At 49.9% G+C, this 16911-nt stretch overlaps 1 protein-coding gene across 1 annotated transcript in view; it reads right to left on the bottom strand.

The window, feature by feature from the left end:
• Positions 1-12889: 12889 nt before the first annotated feature.
• Positions 12890-16911, bottom strand: part of LOC144110492 (putative fatty acyl-CoA reductase CG5065) — a 47120-nt gene continuing 43098 nt past the window's right edge. The window contains exons 10-12 of the mRNA XM_077643480.1: positions 16315-16444; positions 14082-14209; positions 12890-13094 (exon numbers count right to left, since the gene is read on the bottom strand). Of these exons, the coding sequence (XP_077499606.1) occupies positions 12953-13094; positions 14082-14209; positions 16315-16444 (400 nt within the window). The 3' untranslated portion in view covers positions 12890-12952. The remainder of the gene's footprint in view (positions 13095-14081; positions 14210-16314; positions 16445-16911) is intronic.

The following is a 16911-nucleotide window of genomic DNA, read 5'->3' as shown; positions in this document are numbered from 1 at the left end:
CACTTCTATGCTTCACCAGCTCTAGTAATTATATATGAAGAGCAAGTTTGCCCTCCTGGCAACATAAACAGCCTTCTTCGCTCTTTTTCTTGAGCACGACTGAACGCAGTAACGAAATAAGCAAGTTTTTCATTGTCCTGCATGACCTGCCAAATTGTTTCAGGAGGATGCTGGTCACGTCTCTCACTTTGAGTTAGCTTCTACTTTTTGCGGACCGCATCGCCAGCGCCCCGATCTCGGCGAAAGAGACGCTAACAGCCGCACCTATAAAAGCGGCCGCGAGTGTAAAAATGAGCACCAGAAACTCGGCTCACACGGGAACTGTCACGTCAGACTTCGTCGCGAACTGCCTTAGAGTAGGCGAATATATAGAAAATATCGGCATCTTTGTCGGGAGAAAGACAGGAAAGATTGGGTGACATTGTACACAGCTGCCGAGTCAAGCGGCTGCAGAGCGAGAAAATATAGGGAAAATTTGGGGGTGGGGGCGCTAAAGCAAGTGATTTACTTGATACACTTGCATTTCCCAAATGCTTTTGAGTCATGTTCTGACCTTAAAATCATCAGTTTTCCAATGCTTAATCACTTTTCAAATCCATCGCTTCACGGGTGACGTGGCCATTTTTACGGCGAGAGCCATTATGGAGCCCACCTGAGACCTTAAAGTGCAACTCCGGAGCTTTTAGCGCGAAACCACTACTTGGCTAGCAAACATGAAAAACCAGGGTTATGTGTGACGCCTCAACCTTTGTCCTTTGACGGGTTGCTAGAGGCTGAGGCCTTGCGCAGCTGCTCCGGTAACACGCGGAACCGCCACCTCACCCCCCCCCCCCCATCCCCTCCCTGCGGCTGCCTTTAAGGCGGTGTTGCCTTAAGCGCTTTCGTACGTCCTACACGGTTTACCTACGTTGGAACCCTCGCATTTTTATCTACTTCGCTTGATTTTACTGAAACTTTCGAGGTACGTTCTATGCAGTTTTTGGTTTCTTTGTGGCAAGTTTCGCAACGATGCGGTACTTTGCTGCGTCGGAAATGCATTATAAAATTTCCCATTTCATGACCTCAATCGGGGAGATTTATACCCGCAAGCTTGGGTGTGTGAAGTCGTTGGACGCACGGCTGTCGGTATTCACTCTGTGTTTGCTGAAGGATAAAATTTCTAGCTGGCTTTTGGTCATTTCAGACAAATAATGGCCCAAGCTCTGAATTACAGTCGCCATTTTAGTCAATCAACGCGCACATGATATGTTTTGCGAAAGAGCCCGCGACGTCATAGGACGACCTGTCTGGACGTCATAATTTGGTCGAAGCCCAGTTGGTGTTTTGGCTGCTTGGTTTTTGAACTTTTTAAATACTTCTACTTGGGATTTTGAAAAACGTTTCTTTCCTGTACGGGAACGAGGAGACTCTAAGGAATCTGATGTCATTATGATCTCAAAATGTTCAAAACAGTTGGAGGAGACACTTAACCTCCGCCTTAAGAGTATGACGCAATAGCGTAACGGGTTTATTCCCCTACATACAGAAGGCAATTCTCTACTTTACATTCATAGACATGCACCTGGGAGTCCTCATACCTCTCCCGGCGCAGTTGTGCAGCGGTTAAGCTATGCACCACTACCCTGCGATAGCAGGTGTTCCCAGAGTGACCGTCGTGCCGCCCAGGTTGCTCATCCCGAGCGACCAATCATTAATTTAACTGCTACCTGCCACGGTGGCCAGTTTTCTCACTATCCGGTGGGCAGGTTGTGAGGACGCCGCAAGGTCACGTGACCTAGGTGGCCCACCTGCCTCCTAGGTTGCTCTCTGTGCAGCACCTGCCCGAGCCATGCCTGCTATATTTTGCTCACAACGCCGACGCCGGATTTTATCGGTAACGGTACCTTTAACCTTATCGCGTTAAAACCCCGGAATTGGCCTTTAATGAAGCCTGGTTCGTAAAATTTAGCCCATACCCGGAAATGCACCCACTGGGAGGTGCCTGTGCAAGTTTCCCCGAAGTTGCCTTAGGGGCGCTAGGTGCGCGCTCAGCCACCAACCGCCATTGTACGAAAGCGCCATCCCCAACGCAACCACCTTCACCCGCCACCACCATGGGCTCTTCTATCGATCCCAAATACTACTCGCGCCTGCATACTCACTCACCCACCCAATCACTCACTCACCCACTTGCCCACTCACTCGCTCACCCACTCACTCACCCCATCACTCACTCACCCACTCACTCACTCACCCACTCACTCACTCGCTCACCCACTCACTCAAAGGCCCACTCGCCCACTCACCCACTCACTAACTCCCTCACCCACTCACTCACTAGCTCACCCACTCACTCACTGACTCACACACTCACTCACTCACTCACTCACCCACTCACTCACCCACTCACTCGCCCACTCACTCACTCACCCACTCGCCCACTCACCCACTGACCCACTCACTAACTCACCCACTCACTAACTCACTCACTCGCCCACTCACTCACTGACTCACCAACTCACTCACTCCCCCACTCACTCACTCACTCGCTCACCCACTCACTCACTCACCCACTCACACACTCACTCGCTCACCCACTCACCCACTCACTCGGTCACCCACTCACTCACTCACTCACCCATTCACTCACTGACCCACTCACTCACCCACTCACTCACGCACTCACCCACTTACTCACCCACTCTCACCTACTCACTCACTCACCCACTCACACACCACTCACCCACTCACTCACTCACTCACTCGCTCACTAACTCACCCACTCACTCACTCATTCACCCACTCACTCACCCACTCACCCACCCACCCACTCACTCACTCACTCAACCACTCACCCACTCACTCACGCAACGAGCACGGCTTCCTCGCCAAAGGGGGTGGGCTTTGAAATATATTCTCGACGAGGTTCGTGCGATGAAGGCCGTGCAATAGCAGAAGCGTCAGCGCTAAGCAGCCGCTGTCTACGCGTCAGATTTGCTGCCAATGACGGCTCGCGCCGAATCGTCTAACTGGGACGTACCCGGAATTCACCGATCATTTTTTTCCTTTCGTCGTTTTGCTTTGCCTCTGGACGCAGCAGTAAGGGGCATCGTTGCGTAACCAGCGTGGCCGGCGACAGGCATGACGATTGTTATCATTAGACAACTTGAGTGCGGCTGTACCAGCCGCCTCTAAATACTGCACCATCCTCGCGAAGCCATGCCAGCAGCTTTCCTGACCTCTTTAACCCACCTGATACAATGCCTCCCCCCACTCGCTTTCTTTCGCTGTTTTCCGCTTTGCTTCTCTTATTGCCCCCCCCCCTCTATCTCCAGATTACCTTAGCCCCCCCCCCCCCCCCCCCCCGAAAAAAATTCCTGACTACGTGCCTGATCCGAGGTAACACAAGTTAGTTCGTTACATTCGAGATACAGACGCGAAAGTTCGTTATATTCGAGCTGGCATACTAAGGTTCTTTATATCCGAGGTAGTACACTAAGTTCGTATACACCGTTTTCGCGGCGAGGAAAATAGCCTCGAACTCAGCGCGGCCAAAGACACTCCTCCTACCTGGTACGTATGCGCGCGTGGTGGGTGGTGGGGGCGCCAAGGCTTGGTATACATCAGAATGCGTATGTGCTTCCGTGCTACGCAGTCATTTGCGCGACGAAGTAGCTGCACAGCGCCTTGAATCGAGACACAAGGTCGTCCGGCAGTGTTGCTCTCGCTGCAGTAACAGCTATCGAAAGCGGGAAAAAATCGCTCCAGAATCGTGCGAACCGCATCAATAGCCGTAGTACGCGCGGACCCAAGCTGTTTGTGTCGCAACGCTTCTTATCGGAGGAAGACAAGCGGCGTTTTTAGATTGCAGGCACCAGCCGAAAGTGTTTCGCCCTATCGGAAGCGTCTTGTGCGGGCTCTAAAGAATTTGTTCCTGAAGAACGCGCAGTCGAAAACGTAGTACCCATGGATCCTTAGGTTGGGATATGAGCGCAAGGTACTATCGGCAGCAAAACTTTACGGGTCTGGTTGGCGGGAAAAAAATACTTCAGTGCAGTCAGCTGAAATTTGTGAAGGTATGACAGAACACGCATGCTCTATGCGATGGTAATGAGGCATGATTAACCGATTGTAAAGCGATGCAGTGGTAAAATAAGGCTTTTTTTTTACTCCAGAACACGCATCCCGTAATCTTTTGGTGCCGATAGCACGTGCCAATGTGTCTCTGTAAACAGCAGTGATTCCTGTAAATACCGAACTTATCCACATCAAATGCATTAGAAAATGAGCGTTCACAGAGCCTACTTTCCCTCAGGTCATAAGGCATAATTTACAGATGTATCGTGGGAACTCCACGCCGTAGCTGCCCGAACAGTAAACTGAGTGTGTGCCTAGTCAGTGTACTCGAAAAATGTAGCAGGAGAAACATTGCAGTTTAAACAGTCGTCACGAAATGAGTACTTTCGTTATCAGTAGCTTCCTATTTTCCGAACTGTTACCTGAGTCTATTTCCAGAACTCAGTCAACTACCATAAAAAGTAGATAGGGCTGTTCTGCATATCTCGCTTCACCTCCGTCGAAGCCAGCGGGATACGCTTTGCACCACATATATAGGACGCGACTCCTAGCAAGATTTTAGTACTTTATGTCGGTCATAAGCACGCACATCTGACCCCAACATCCGCGGAAGTTCCGGACGGTTTTAGATCGAATGGTTCCACTGCTACTTGAGAAGCTTTTTCTCTCAGTCAGAGGGCTTCAGAACGCTAAAAGATAATGTAGAAGCTCCGAAATGCTAACTGGTGCCAATTGCGTCCTGCTCCGCGAATGTGACTGCGCATACCAGCATGGCGGTTGTTGCCAGCCTAGACACTAGACGGCACCACCTTCCCAAGATGGCGGCGCCTTTGATAAAATGACCTATAAATAGTATGCTAACAGCCAAATTCCCAAACGCGCCTCGACTCGACGATCCGACACCACTACGTAAAGCTTAGAAAACTGCCGCTCCTCCACTCGAAGGACGGTTGGGATTCAAGAGCACCACTCGGCGTTCCCTCCGATGAGGAGCTCCTCGAGAAACCTTCCTCCAACCCCGAGGAAGCGTGAATAGCGTATGGGGACGAGAGTAAGGCGAAAAGCGGGCCGGTAAAACGGCATGTCACTGTCTATTACATGCACATTTTGTCACGTTGCACCATTTGAAGAACTTTCACAAAGAATCCCGACATTTACAGCTTAGTAAAACATCGTTTACGAGCTGCATGACCAAAGCAGAGGTGAAAAATGGCCAGAAACGCTTGCAAACGTCGGTCAGCCTTCGTCGCCGATGACGCCACCTTTACGCAGGCATGGAGGAAAAATAACACAGAAGGGAGCGTCCGGCGATAGCCTTGAGGCCAAGTCATAAAAAGTAAAAATGAAACAGTCGGTTCCCCCCACCTCCTGATCACGCCGCGTGATAGCATGCGGTCTTATCTATCATCGCTGCGCGCGCACATGCGCCGATCATCGCGGAACACTGATTGTAGACCAAACTCCTTGCTGTAGACGCCCGCACCATGGGCCGCACAGAGGCGCGCACTAAATCATACCGACACCTAAACATTATGGACTGATTCGGCGAGCAAAAAATCGGGGGAGGGAGCGCTTCATGTAATGGAGGCAGGAAAGAAGTCTTCATGAGCACTTGGCTTGCGAAGGCTGGCCTCGTGACGTCACGCTCTAGGCATAAAGCAAAACGTAGGCATTCGAGAATGGCGTGAAAAAACTTCTATTAGTAATCTGTGTGAAATTCGGCGGTGACGACATGAAATTTGCCTGCGCCGTATAAGCGTGCTGCGACGAAAAGCTACAGTATTGGAGGCAGCGAGTGACCACGATTATCCGTGCTTGGCGTCAGCCGCAGGCACGTATGTACTATACGTACGTACGTCAGGAGGTCGTGTTCGCCGAACGACAGCTTATCAGAAATTCCAGGTCTAACGGACTGAAGAGGCCGTCACTCAGTCGGCGCTTTGGCACACGTTTCTCTGCACCTGTGTCGTATGCATGTCTGCGAAAAGCCTCATTTACGGGTGGAACGAAATCTACACAGACAGCAAACTATGCGAGTTCCGCCGTGATTACTGACAAAATGGCGGTCGATGAGCGCTCAACTGGCGTAGCAGCTACCTCGAGATTCTCGACGAAGATCTCAATTCTTTCCTCACCTCGAGGAGCAATTTGAGTGGAGGTTGGTCTCTGAGGAGCAAAACATGTCTTGGGGGCCGCTTGGCGTTCACTTTCTAGTTCAGGCGTGTTTATGAATTCGGTGGTAAGTCTGTTGGCTGCCCTGTGGGCCGCCTGCCACTGGATACTGACAGACGGCGTTCGCGCTTTCCACTCGCAAAGACCCCTCTAATGAACACGTATAGATAGTTCTCACTTCTGAAAACATATTTTTTGTTATTATTTTTTGTAGTCACTAACCCTTATCGTCACCGAGGCTTATCAGTTGGTTGAATTGACAGAGTTGATGCGCCGGTATGCGAAGGATTCGTGATTTACGGCGCCGAAACGGTCAACGATGCCTGGATAGGCTTCGCCGTCGTCGCATAGGGCATCGCTACGCTGTTTCCAATTTCCGAGGTCCCGAGCATAAAAACAGATGGCACCGTAACATATCACCCCACCTACATAACACACGACGAAATAAAGGTTGCCGGCGCCAATATGAGCAGCACCGCAAAACAGGAGAGCACACTATAAATAACGGCACCCACGTAGCCCGCGAAGGAAGCTAACTCGATGTGCGGCCGTAATTGATAGCGTAGCCTTTCCTTAGGTTGGTGGCTTAACTTTACGGCAGCAGCAAAAGCAACCAAAGACCGTGTTGCTTAGCAAAGCAGAGAGAATTGGTCGTGGTGTCTTTGCACGCGCTTTCAGGAAGGTATACAGCCTACTCCTCGGAAAGGAAAAAGAAAATCAGACGTTCTACACCGAGTATCGAGAGTTCTTTTGCAAAGTTATTTTCTTTTGAATGCTTTTGCCCATTGTAAAGTATCGAAACGGTCAAACATATCACAGCAATACGTTTGTTCAAATCTGTATCGTCTGCATAACACAAGTTTAGAATGCATGCTTCAGTTCTGCACGGCCAGATGGGCCGGGCACGCTCGAATAAACACATCAGCACAATCAAGAAAAAAAAATGCAAGGATAATCAGCGACACTTGCAGTGACACAAGGCAGACAGCGACACACACACACACACACACACACACACACACACACACACACACACACACACACACACACACACACGCGCGCGCGCGCGCGCGCGCGCGCGCGCGCACACACACACACACACACACGCACGCACACACACACACACACGCACGCACACACACACACACACACACACACACACACACACACACACACACACACACACACACCAGCTTGAAAGAAAGCGACAGGCTGATATGTTGGCGACGCCAACTCGCACAGTCATGTGTGCCAACTGGCTGACGCAGACGAGAAAACACCGCCAACTTATCGGCCTATCGCTGCTGCGGGGCCGTCGAGTCAAGGCTGCTGGTGATTTCGTTTGCTCAAATCACGTATGAGAGCGGCACGATCGTGGCGCGCGAATGCGTTAGTGACGTGGTTTCGCAGGAAAAGGTATGTACAGCACAAAAAAGACAGGACTAAAGGAGCGGACAGACACAGGCGCTGCTGGTTTATTTTTGTATTTCGCAGGCTTTCTTTGGAGCTGGGAAAAAGTCACGTTTGGGGGTTTGGTTATGTTAAATGATGGAATGAGGGTGTTTGAAGGTGCTCTACAAGTCTTCAAATGCAATTTGTTGTCAAAAGTCAATATTTTTAATTTAGATAATGAAACTTAATTAAATTATAAATTAATTGCGAAACAAAAATTGCCTGTGGTGCGCAAGATGGCTGTCACCAATATTCAACTGGTTTCACTCGCCTGTTTCTAATAACTTATTTTTAACCCTTAGCTCAAGTTAGCTGGAACATCCGGTACATATATATATACGCCTGACTACGCCCACTGCAGGCCAAAGGCCTCTGCAATATCTCTACAATTAACCTTATCCTTTACCAGCTGCTGAATTGTATCCCCTCAAGCTTCTTAAGCTCATTCGCGCACCTAACTTTCTGCCGCCCCTTGCTACGCTCGCTTCCTCTTGGAATCCACTCCGTTACCTTTAAGGGCCAGCGGTTATTTTCACTTCGGATGACATGCCCTGCCTAAGCGAATTTCTTCCTCTTGATTTCGACTAGGATGTCATTAACACGTGTTTGTTCACTCACCTACTCTGCCCGCTTCCAGTCTCTTAACGTTACACCTATCATTTTTTCTTTCCATGGCTCGCTGCGTTGTCCTTAACTTAAGCTGAACCCTTTTCGGTGCCTCCATGTTTCTGCCCAATAGGTGAGTACCGGTAAGATACAGCTGTTGTGTTCTTTTCTCTCAAGCGATATTGGTAAATTGCCATTCATGACCTCAGAGAACCTGCCTTATGCGCTCTATATGCCATTCTTATTCTTCTAGTTATTTTTCTCTAATGATCCGGATCAGCGGTCACTATCTGCCCTAAGTAGACGTAATCCCTTACCATTTCCAGCACCTTGCTACCAATTGTGAACTGCTGTCCCTCGCGAGACTGCTGACCATTACTTTGGTTTTCTGAATGTTAACTTTAAGGTCTACCGTTATATAATATATAAAATCATTGAAAAACGATTTTCCCCCATGGTTGAATGCGCGCCTTCTGGTGAAAATCGCCGTAAAAACGCCCGCCGCCGACGATCGAACCCGCCAGACATTTACACGCGGCGTCCGTTGTGAGACCAGAAGCGGCAGCTGACGCTGCGAACAGCAGCGCAAAAAGCGGCCTTTTCCGGTTTGACTGCTTGCGTCTGCGGCCGCCAACATGGCCGCCATGCCCGACAAGCTACGCAGTGATTTGGCACGGAAATATTTCTATCGTGAAAATGAACGCTCCGTAAAGCATGAAACGTCACTTTTATGAGAGAACACGGCCTAATCTTGGATCGCAATGGCTTTGTTTCCGCCTGGAAGCCAAAGGTGTAGAAGAAAACCGCGCTGCTGGCATCCGCGGCGGAGCAGGCATCCCAAAGTACGCGACTTAATGCAATCGAGAAAGAACAACTGCCAGCCGACAACTTCAGGATCGAAAGAGTTAATCTTCTCTTGTCTATACTGCCGTTTAGCAGCGGATGGAGTCTCCTTCTCTGCATGCATGTCAAACGTTGTGATACAGACGCCCACTACATCTCCGCCTTTTATACGCAATCCTGCGAATGCGACGCGGGGTTCGAGCTTCATTACCCAAGTTTTCATCGAAAGCCACGCTGGCAGTTACGACGCGGGATATGCTCGTAACCTGCGCCTCTATTGAGACGTCTTTTCCAGAGGTGGCAGAAGAGGCCGCGATAGCGCTAGCACTCGCGCAGCCCAAAGTGGGAAGAATTGTCACAGACTCGCAAAAGGCGTATAACAGTTACAGAAAGGGGTGGGTGTCCCTTGTGGCACTAGGAATTCTCAAAAGTAAACGCGACGTTCCTGAAAGGAAAGTTGAGTTGATATGGACACCGGCTCACTCTGGGCTGGAGGGCAACGAACTTGCCCACCAGTTCGCCCGAGAGATGGAATACCGGGCAGAGGAAGGTGAGCCACAGTCCATTATTAGTTATAAGGACATTACGAACTATTACAAGACGGAGAGGCGACGTTACCCCGATCCTCACAAATCGCTTACCAGAGAAAAGCAAGCGATCTACAGGCAGATACAGGCAGGATCCTTCCCGCACCCTTACCTTCAAAACAAGATGTACCCGGAAAGGTACGAGAAGGAATGTGATTTCCGCAACGCGCAGTTAGGCACGCTCCAACATGTCATTGGAGTATGCAACTTCAACAAGGACATCCCCCCACCTCTTACCTGCCCCACTACCCCACCCCATCCCTCACCCTCCCTTACCGAGCGATGGGAGACCTTGCTAACCAGCCCCGCCGTGGAAGACCAGCTCGTCCTGATCTCCAGGGGCCAGGCGGCTAGGGAAGCATATGGGTCCCGTGAAGAGGAAACCACTCCCATCGACGGCGTCTAAGCAGACGTCGAGCTCGAATCAATAAAGTTGTTTCTCTCTCTCTCTCTCTCGAGTGATAGAGCGGCGTGCGGCGAGGCTGCGACGAAGAACGCGGCGCAGCTGTGAGGTCTCTCTGGATACCATGGTATCGGTGCATGCGCACAACTGCTCATCCGCGTGACGTCACGCTCGGCTTTGACTAGGGAGTAGGGGGTCTCCATTTCTGATGGAAATAAAAGTTTTTGGAATGGAATGGAATGGAATGGACTGTGGAGCGGGCGCGCGGCCGCGGCGTCGGCGAAGCGCACGCCGCAATTTGCTCCTCTTCGGTTGCCATGGTAACGGCGCATGCGCACAACTGGTCTCTCCCATGTAGCGCGAAATGCTCGCTTGGTAGCCCAGTGCAGCTCTCGCTACACTATCCTGATAGGTACCTCTGCTCGTGTGCTGAAATTAGTAAAATGCTGTCGAAATTTCAGCAGAAGGGCCAACGTTTGCGTGCTCTCAAATACCACCTGGCATAGTGGTATCTGCCGCTTGTTTATTCACATCTGCTTTTTCGTCCGGGGATACGTGGCGGCGCGCCGCCGCTTCTTTGTTCCATGTATCGCCAGCCGGGCGTCGAAAAAAACGTCGCATGTATCCCGGCCTCCCAGCCCTCCCGTTCCTGCGTAGAGTGGCGTTGCTCAGTCTCGGCGTAACGCGCACCACAGTGGAGGAGAAAATATGAGAAAGACGGCTGTAGCAAAGAGAGCATGAGGAGGAAAGCGGAGAGGAAGAGAATGGCGGCAGAATGAAGAGTGGAGAAGGGTAACGCGCGCAGTCATCTACTCGCCAATGACGCCCCCTGTAAGGTGTGCATCGCGCACCGGATATCGCGCCACGGTGCCGTGCGACCGAGGGGAGGCACATCAGCGGCGAATCGCTCGCTGTGCGCGCTGCCCCAAGTCGAAACCTAGAGACGGCTACGTTCGGCACTGCGCTATCCGTATGCGGTCGGCTATACGGTTCGAGTACCGCTGCAGCAGCGCTCAAAAGCCGCATGACCGAGAAGGGTAATCGTAGGCTAATTGTTTTTAAAAGCTAATATTCTTCACGCGAATCGGTGTCTGGGCAATTGATTACATAGGAAGGAACTTCATGCTGTATCTGATGCGCTCAGCTTGTTACTGCAGTAATTACCTGTTGCCTATGCATTTGCCTTGTGCTAAAAGGTGCAAGCTGTGTGCGCTTGGGAAAACCGTACAGCTATTCCCCAGCGATATATTTTAGAGACGTTTGAAGATTAACAGTGTTTTCTTCAGGCTAGAAGGAAAATATCAAAAATAAAAGGAGTAAAGTTTTTATTATGCAAGCATATATTTTGCTAATCTCTGTTAGATTTTTTTACTTAATGATTTTAACAGAATTTCCTCAAACTGCCGGTCCGAAAGAGTCTGGGATGCGGCCGTGCATTAAGCGAAGAAAATAAAAAAAAGCCTCTCTACTGGAGCATGGGCGTATGTTGCCATGCTGAATTTTTACAATTTTAAGTGCCTTTTTATCACGGAATACGAGTAATCATAGCCACGTCAATTCGACGATACTCGAGGTATAATTACCAAATTCGTTTCATTAGCGCCAGTTGAGATGTATGGCTTATGGTATCGTTGCTCCTGCAAACAAAAGCCATGCGCTGAAGCAGGCGAATTTGACGCTGCCGGCGGTGATGACCTCATTGGCCTGCGTGTGGAAGCGTGCGCGACCTTTTTCGGGCTTACAAAGCAAGCAACAAGTGTTGTTTAAGCTCCTGAGCATGAACGCTAAAGTCTGCCATTTCTGTTGGCAGCCGCAGCGACTTGCAATAGGGATGGAAGGTGCGCTGTTTCTACCATGTCCTTTCTGTCACCGAGTGGGCAGAAGCTCAACATACATGCCGTCTATCTGCCAAACAACGAACGTAGGAAGAAAGATCGCTGACCGGGCCAACGGCATCGGCATCGTCTCTTCCTAAGCTTCCCTTTTTTCAATGCGCTCCCGCCTCAGAGAGTGAGCGACTTCGTGCTCTCCAGTGCTGGGAGTTGGTTCGGCGTTTTTCATTTCATACCTCCAGAAGGAGAGAGAGATAGAGAAAAGCTTTTATTTGTTCGAACAAGTGTTGCGCCGTCAGTCCAAGCTTCCACCGTCCGGGCATCCAGCATGCTGACGACATGCTTAAGGTATGTTTATGACTTCTTATATGCTACTAGGCGGAGGGAAGCAACCATTCCTGGAATGCGGTTGATAGGAGTGAGGACTCATACGGGACGTGGATGTGAAAATAGACAGGAAGCAAAGCCGGGACTTAAGATGTAAGGGGTATTAGGTGTAGTCTGTATAGGCCTGGGACTCTGGAGCAGATAGGGGACTGTACATGCCCTGTACATGTCCTACATGCGCTACATTTCTGCACGTCTAATGTGATGGCACTTAGATGCCCTGGATGTAAGAGTGGCATGCTTAGACCTCAATGTTATAGCATAGTGCGTGTGGCGTTTTTGCGTTAAGCCTACTCGCCGGAATGGCAGAGAAATGCTCGTCTGAAGGCAGTGAGGACTTAGTGCGAATGAACGCACGAATGTGGCAGTTGCAGCGAACAAAGCATTGGGAGCGCATAACGAGTAGAACTATACCACCGTGACTGCAACGTGATGTCGTCTCTTGAATCGCTGATTTTCAGTGGACGAATTTCTTGGCGAAATTCAATGTTTGTCACTCGACCATAATTCGCTTTTTTTTTCAATCTCCATTGTGGCTGGGCCTTCTCCAGCGTGCATTTATTATTTGCTGCGGCATCTGACAGCCCTGTTTGCGAAACTGAAGACCGCAGAGACTACAGGGTGAACACCATTTCGTAGAGTCCAGTGACGACCGTCTTCATGGAGTAGCCCATCTCCCACGCTGCCTGCGTCATCAGCAGTGGTGACACCAGAGCAAGCAAGAGTAACTTCAAGGACAAGTGCACGGCGTAGAGCCTGCGAAAGATAAGAGGAAATGGTTGTGACTTGCTGTTGAGTGGCTTATCTGAACTACACCGTACCTACGTTGATTTATTTCCCGCCATAAACCGCCACAATTTCTATTTCGCACGTTTTCTACTCATCTTTTTGTCTGCATGCAGTACATGTGAATCCCAAAGTTTTGCGCTCAAAGCTGCGACTCAGTTGGCATGCCATACTAATTCTCGTGAACCTTGGCAGTCGCGATGACTAGTGAAGCTATTGACATTTCTTTTACATGGTGCCCTGTCAGCGACATTTCGTGTGGCTTCAAAGATATTTTATGTGGATGAAAACCAGACAAAGTGAACAAGGTAGTGGAAAGCCTCAGGGCGCTTCCCAAGGTTTCGACAAGAGGACTCGTCTTTGTCTGGGCAGAGCGTTCATCACTGGCGGGGTTTTAACAGGGTCTTCACTCCAAGGCGGAAGGCCCGGTGAGAGAGAGGAGGGCGCTAAGTGGGAACGGTGTTAGGATGGGGAGCGTGTATCCTGTCCCAGCATGGTGGCTGCTAAAGAAGATTAGCCCGTTGACCTGAAAAACTTTGAAAAAAACTCCACCTTAGCAGAAAGGAATCCGGGGGATGGGAAGGGTGGAGAGATAGCAAATATGGCTGTGTGTCCACACATGGGAAGCTGCGAAAGGTGGCATGGTTTGACTGGTTGGGCTGACCTGGAAAAACTAGCGCCGCCTCTCTTCTTCCTGTCACTTAGCGTTATTCCGATCATATTCCTTTCCATACTTCACTGCGCTGTCCTGAATTTATGCTGTCGATGCAGGTAAAAAATTAAAGGATGCGCCTTGCATGGAGTTTCTGCAGTGCGTAGGTGCTTGGTGTGTTGCTCATGAGGGTTGGGCCCACACATGTCCATGCATCTCGCAGACCGCATGTTGTAGCTGTATCCAGCAGCATTCTATGGAGGCCAGCTGGACACGCCAGAGACACAGCCTAGAGAGGTCCTTACCGTTTCAGTTGTCTCCGTGCGTCAGGAAGTTTTTCGTCCTCGGCTTTAAAGAGGTACTTGACAATCCCTAGCATGTGTTGCTCCCAGTACGGTCCCCACTCGATGTTCTGTATGTCATGTCGGAACAACTGAAAAATAGGAATTGCCCTTTTAAAATTCTTGGAGGATGTTGCAGTTTCCTGAAGTACATCCTGTAAATGAAACATTTGCTTGAGGTACCACCACGACCAAGTTTGTCTATGCGCTGAAGCGGACTCTGGGGAGCTAAGGAAGCGAAATTTCGAAGCAAGCAGTGGGTTTCAGAGGCAATGCTCTCTCTCAAGCACAGCCACGAAGACATACGAACAGCATGGGCGCAAGTACTGCGGCCTAAAAGGGCACCGCTATACAGCGTTTTCGCGGCGAGGAGGAAATTAGTTTCGAAATCAGCGCGTGCAGCGCCACTCCTCCTCTCTGCGCCCACGGCGCCATAATCCTCAGACGTTCCCACCATTTCTTGACCGAAAGGCATCAGTGCTGCTTCAAAGGCTTTTCTATGAGTACACAATTTTAGGAAGCAAAAAATACGCACGCGGAAGCTCCGAAATGTCGATTTGTGCCACCTAGCTGCATCCTTTTTAGTGTGCGTACTGCGAGTGCGGTCACGCATACCAGACTGGCGGTCGTTTCCAGTCTCGACACAAGATGGCACCACCTTTCCAAGATGGCAACAACCTTGATGAAATGGTAGGTCCGTTCGATTTGCCTGCACTTCGTGAACTGGTTCTCGCGGTGCTGCACTTCGCCATTACTTTCAGCGGTGCAAGATAGCGTTGTCTGCACGACGCCATTCGTTTTAAAAAAAGTGCAGACGTTGTGCAGGTCTAATTCAGGAAAGTGCAGGAAAACTAGGCGCTTCCTCAATGGTCGGTGCCGAAATGGTGAATCTGCAGCCGCCATAGAAGCAGACGACGGCTTGCGCGACGATGGCTTCCGCTTTGCGATAAACGGCGTATATACTCAAATTATTCCACTCGTAGATGATAACAGTGCCTCACACGGGCCCGCCGACTCTCATGGAACGTGAGTGGCCACTCGAGAAGGCGGCGACGTAGGTGGGGACGGCGGCCCTCGCCGGTACCTTGCATCTCTCGACCATCGTGCTCTCGAAGGACCCGTAACCGGCGTCTTTCCTTTCTACTAATAAAGTTATATAAGTACTCGAGGCCGGTTAAGTTAACTAAAACGTAAACTTGTGCATGCAGCGCATGATGCACGTTGTTGCAACAGCCGCTTAGCATGCAAGTCGGCGCGCACACACCTCAGTCGTGTTCAGTAAAAGAACACACGTGCGTTTCGCTTAGCTGCCGCGAGGTTGCATCGAGGCTGATTCATAGCAACACTTCGCTGCGATGTGCTGTTTGAAAATTCTTCACGTGGTTCGGGATGTTGGCGGCCGTTGGTTTGGGCGCCACGCTGCTGGCTGGAATTAGGTAGCGACGCCAAGGCCAAGGCTAGCAGACGACCAGGCCTGCACTCGACCATTCGTTTTGGAAGTAAGCAGCACTTGAACTGCTGGAACTGGCGCTGCACGGTCGCGGCACCGCTGCGGAACTTTACAGAACTGGTGCAGGGAGTGCAGGCGAATCGAACGGACCTGGTGTATAGCTTCGTTTTATTTTAGCAAGAGCACACCATCATAGTACGAAAGCAAAGCAGCGCATGCTCAAGACAGCGATGCTCACGGCGTACGCTTCACACGTTTGTGATGGTATGGCATAGTGTGCGCTGAGAGTGCTTATGCATAAAACTCGATACACTAAAGTGTAGGATCAAGAGAACATTTTGTGAATTAAACGAGTCACAACACACATCGCCTGATTGCCTGCTGCTAGAAAAAGCTCTGTTTGGAAACAGGCTGTTCGCATCCCCGTGATGCATACTGGCAGCCGGCGTATGTGTAAATTTAAATAAGTGAATAATTTATGTTGCCATCAGGGCCCGTGTTATCACGTTTTCGACATCATTGTTTAATAGAACAGCCGACTTGAAGCACCTTACCTACCACACCGTAGCCATAACCAGGCAGTCGGCATTCCGCTAAACTGTCCCTGATAATACTGCATGACAGTTACCTTCTTTCTCAGCCTCTTTTCCCCCACCCCTTATATAATATGGGTCTTTATCTGGCATATGGGTCTTTAAGGCGATAAAATAAAAAGACATATATTACAGAGGCATACGTCTCACTTGCCTTCTTGTCCTTTGGTGACAGTGCGCCGATGAGTCCCACGACATTGTCCGATCTGAATAGCCAGCCGTGAGTTGTGAAATACTGTGCAGTATCCAAAAATTTCCTAACCTTCTGGTAGCGCGCCGCGAACCTGCTCAGAAATAAAGTTAGAAAAAAGGAGGAAGGCAGGAAGCAGATCAAAACGTTATGCTTTAGCTTGCCGTCCAATTCATGAGAAATAAAGTTAGGATGTGCCGAACCGCGCATCGTATATCGGTCTGGAACAAGGTGTCTCCTTAGGGTTAAGGAGGGAGCATACCACACTAAAAAATTTCCGTACCTATAACGTACACTATGTACGTTTTAAATACAGAACCACTTCTGCTTTCAATGAAACGTAGGGAATGACCGTATATTCAGTCCAGTATTGAAGGAAATGTCCGTGTTCCTCTGTAGTCATTGCAGGGAATACTAAACATTCAATTTAAGGGATCAAAACTTAACACGACAGGACGGTTGACCCCATTGACTATGCGTTGCACCAACCGCACTAATAACTTGCTTAAAGGCAGCAAAAACAGAAGATGCTTATGATGTGACGCCACTTTTACACGATGA

This window comes from Amblyomma americanum, chromosome 1 (genome assembly GCF_052857255.1).
Source record: "Amblyomma americanum isolate KBUSLIRL-KWMA chromosome 1, ASM5285725v1, whole genome shotgun sequence".
NCBI lineage: Eukaryota > Metazoa > Arthropoda > Arachnida > Ixodida > Ixodidae > Amblyomma > Amblyomma americanum.
This window is presented reverse-complemented; position numbering and strand designations above follow the sequence as displayed.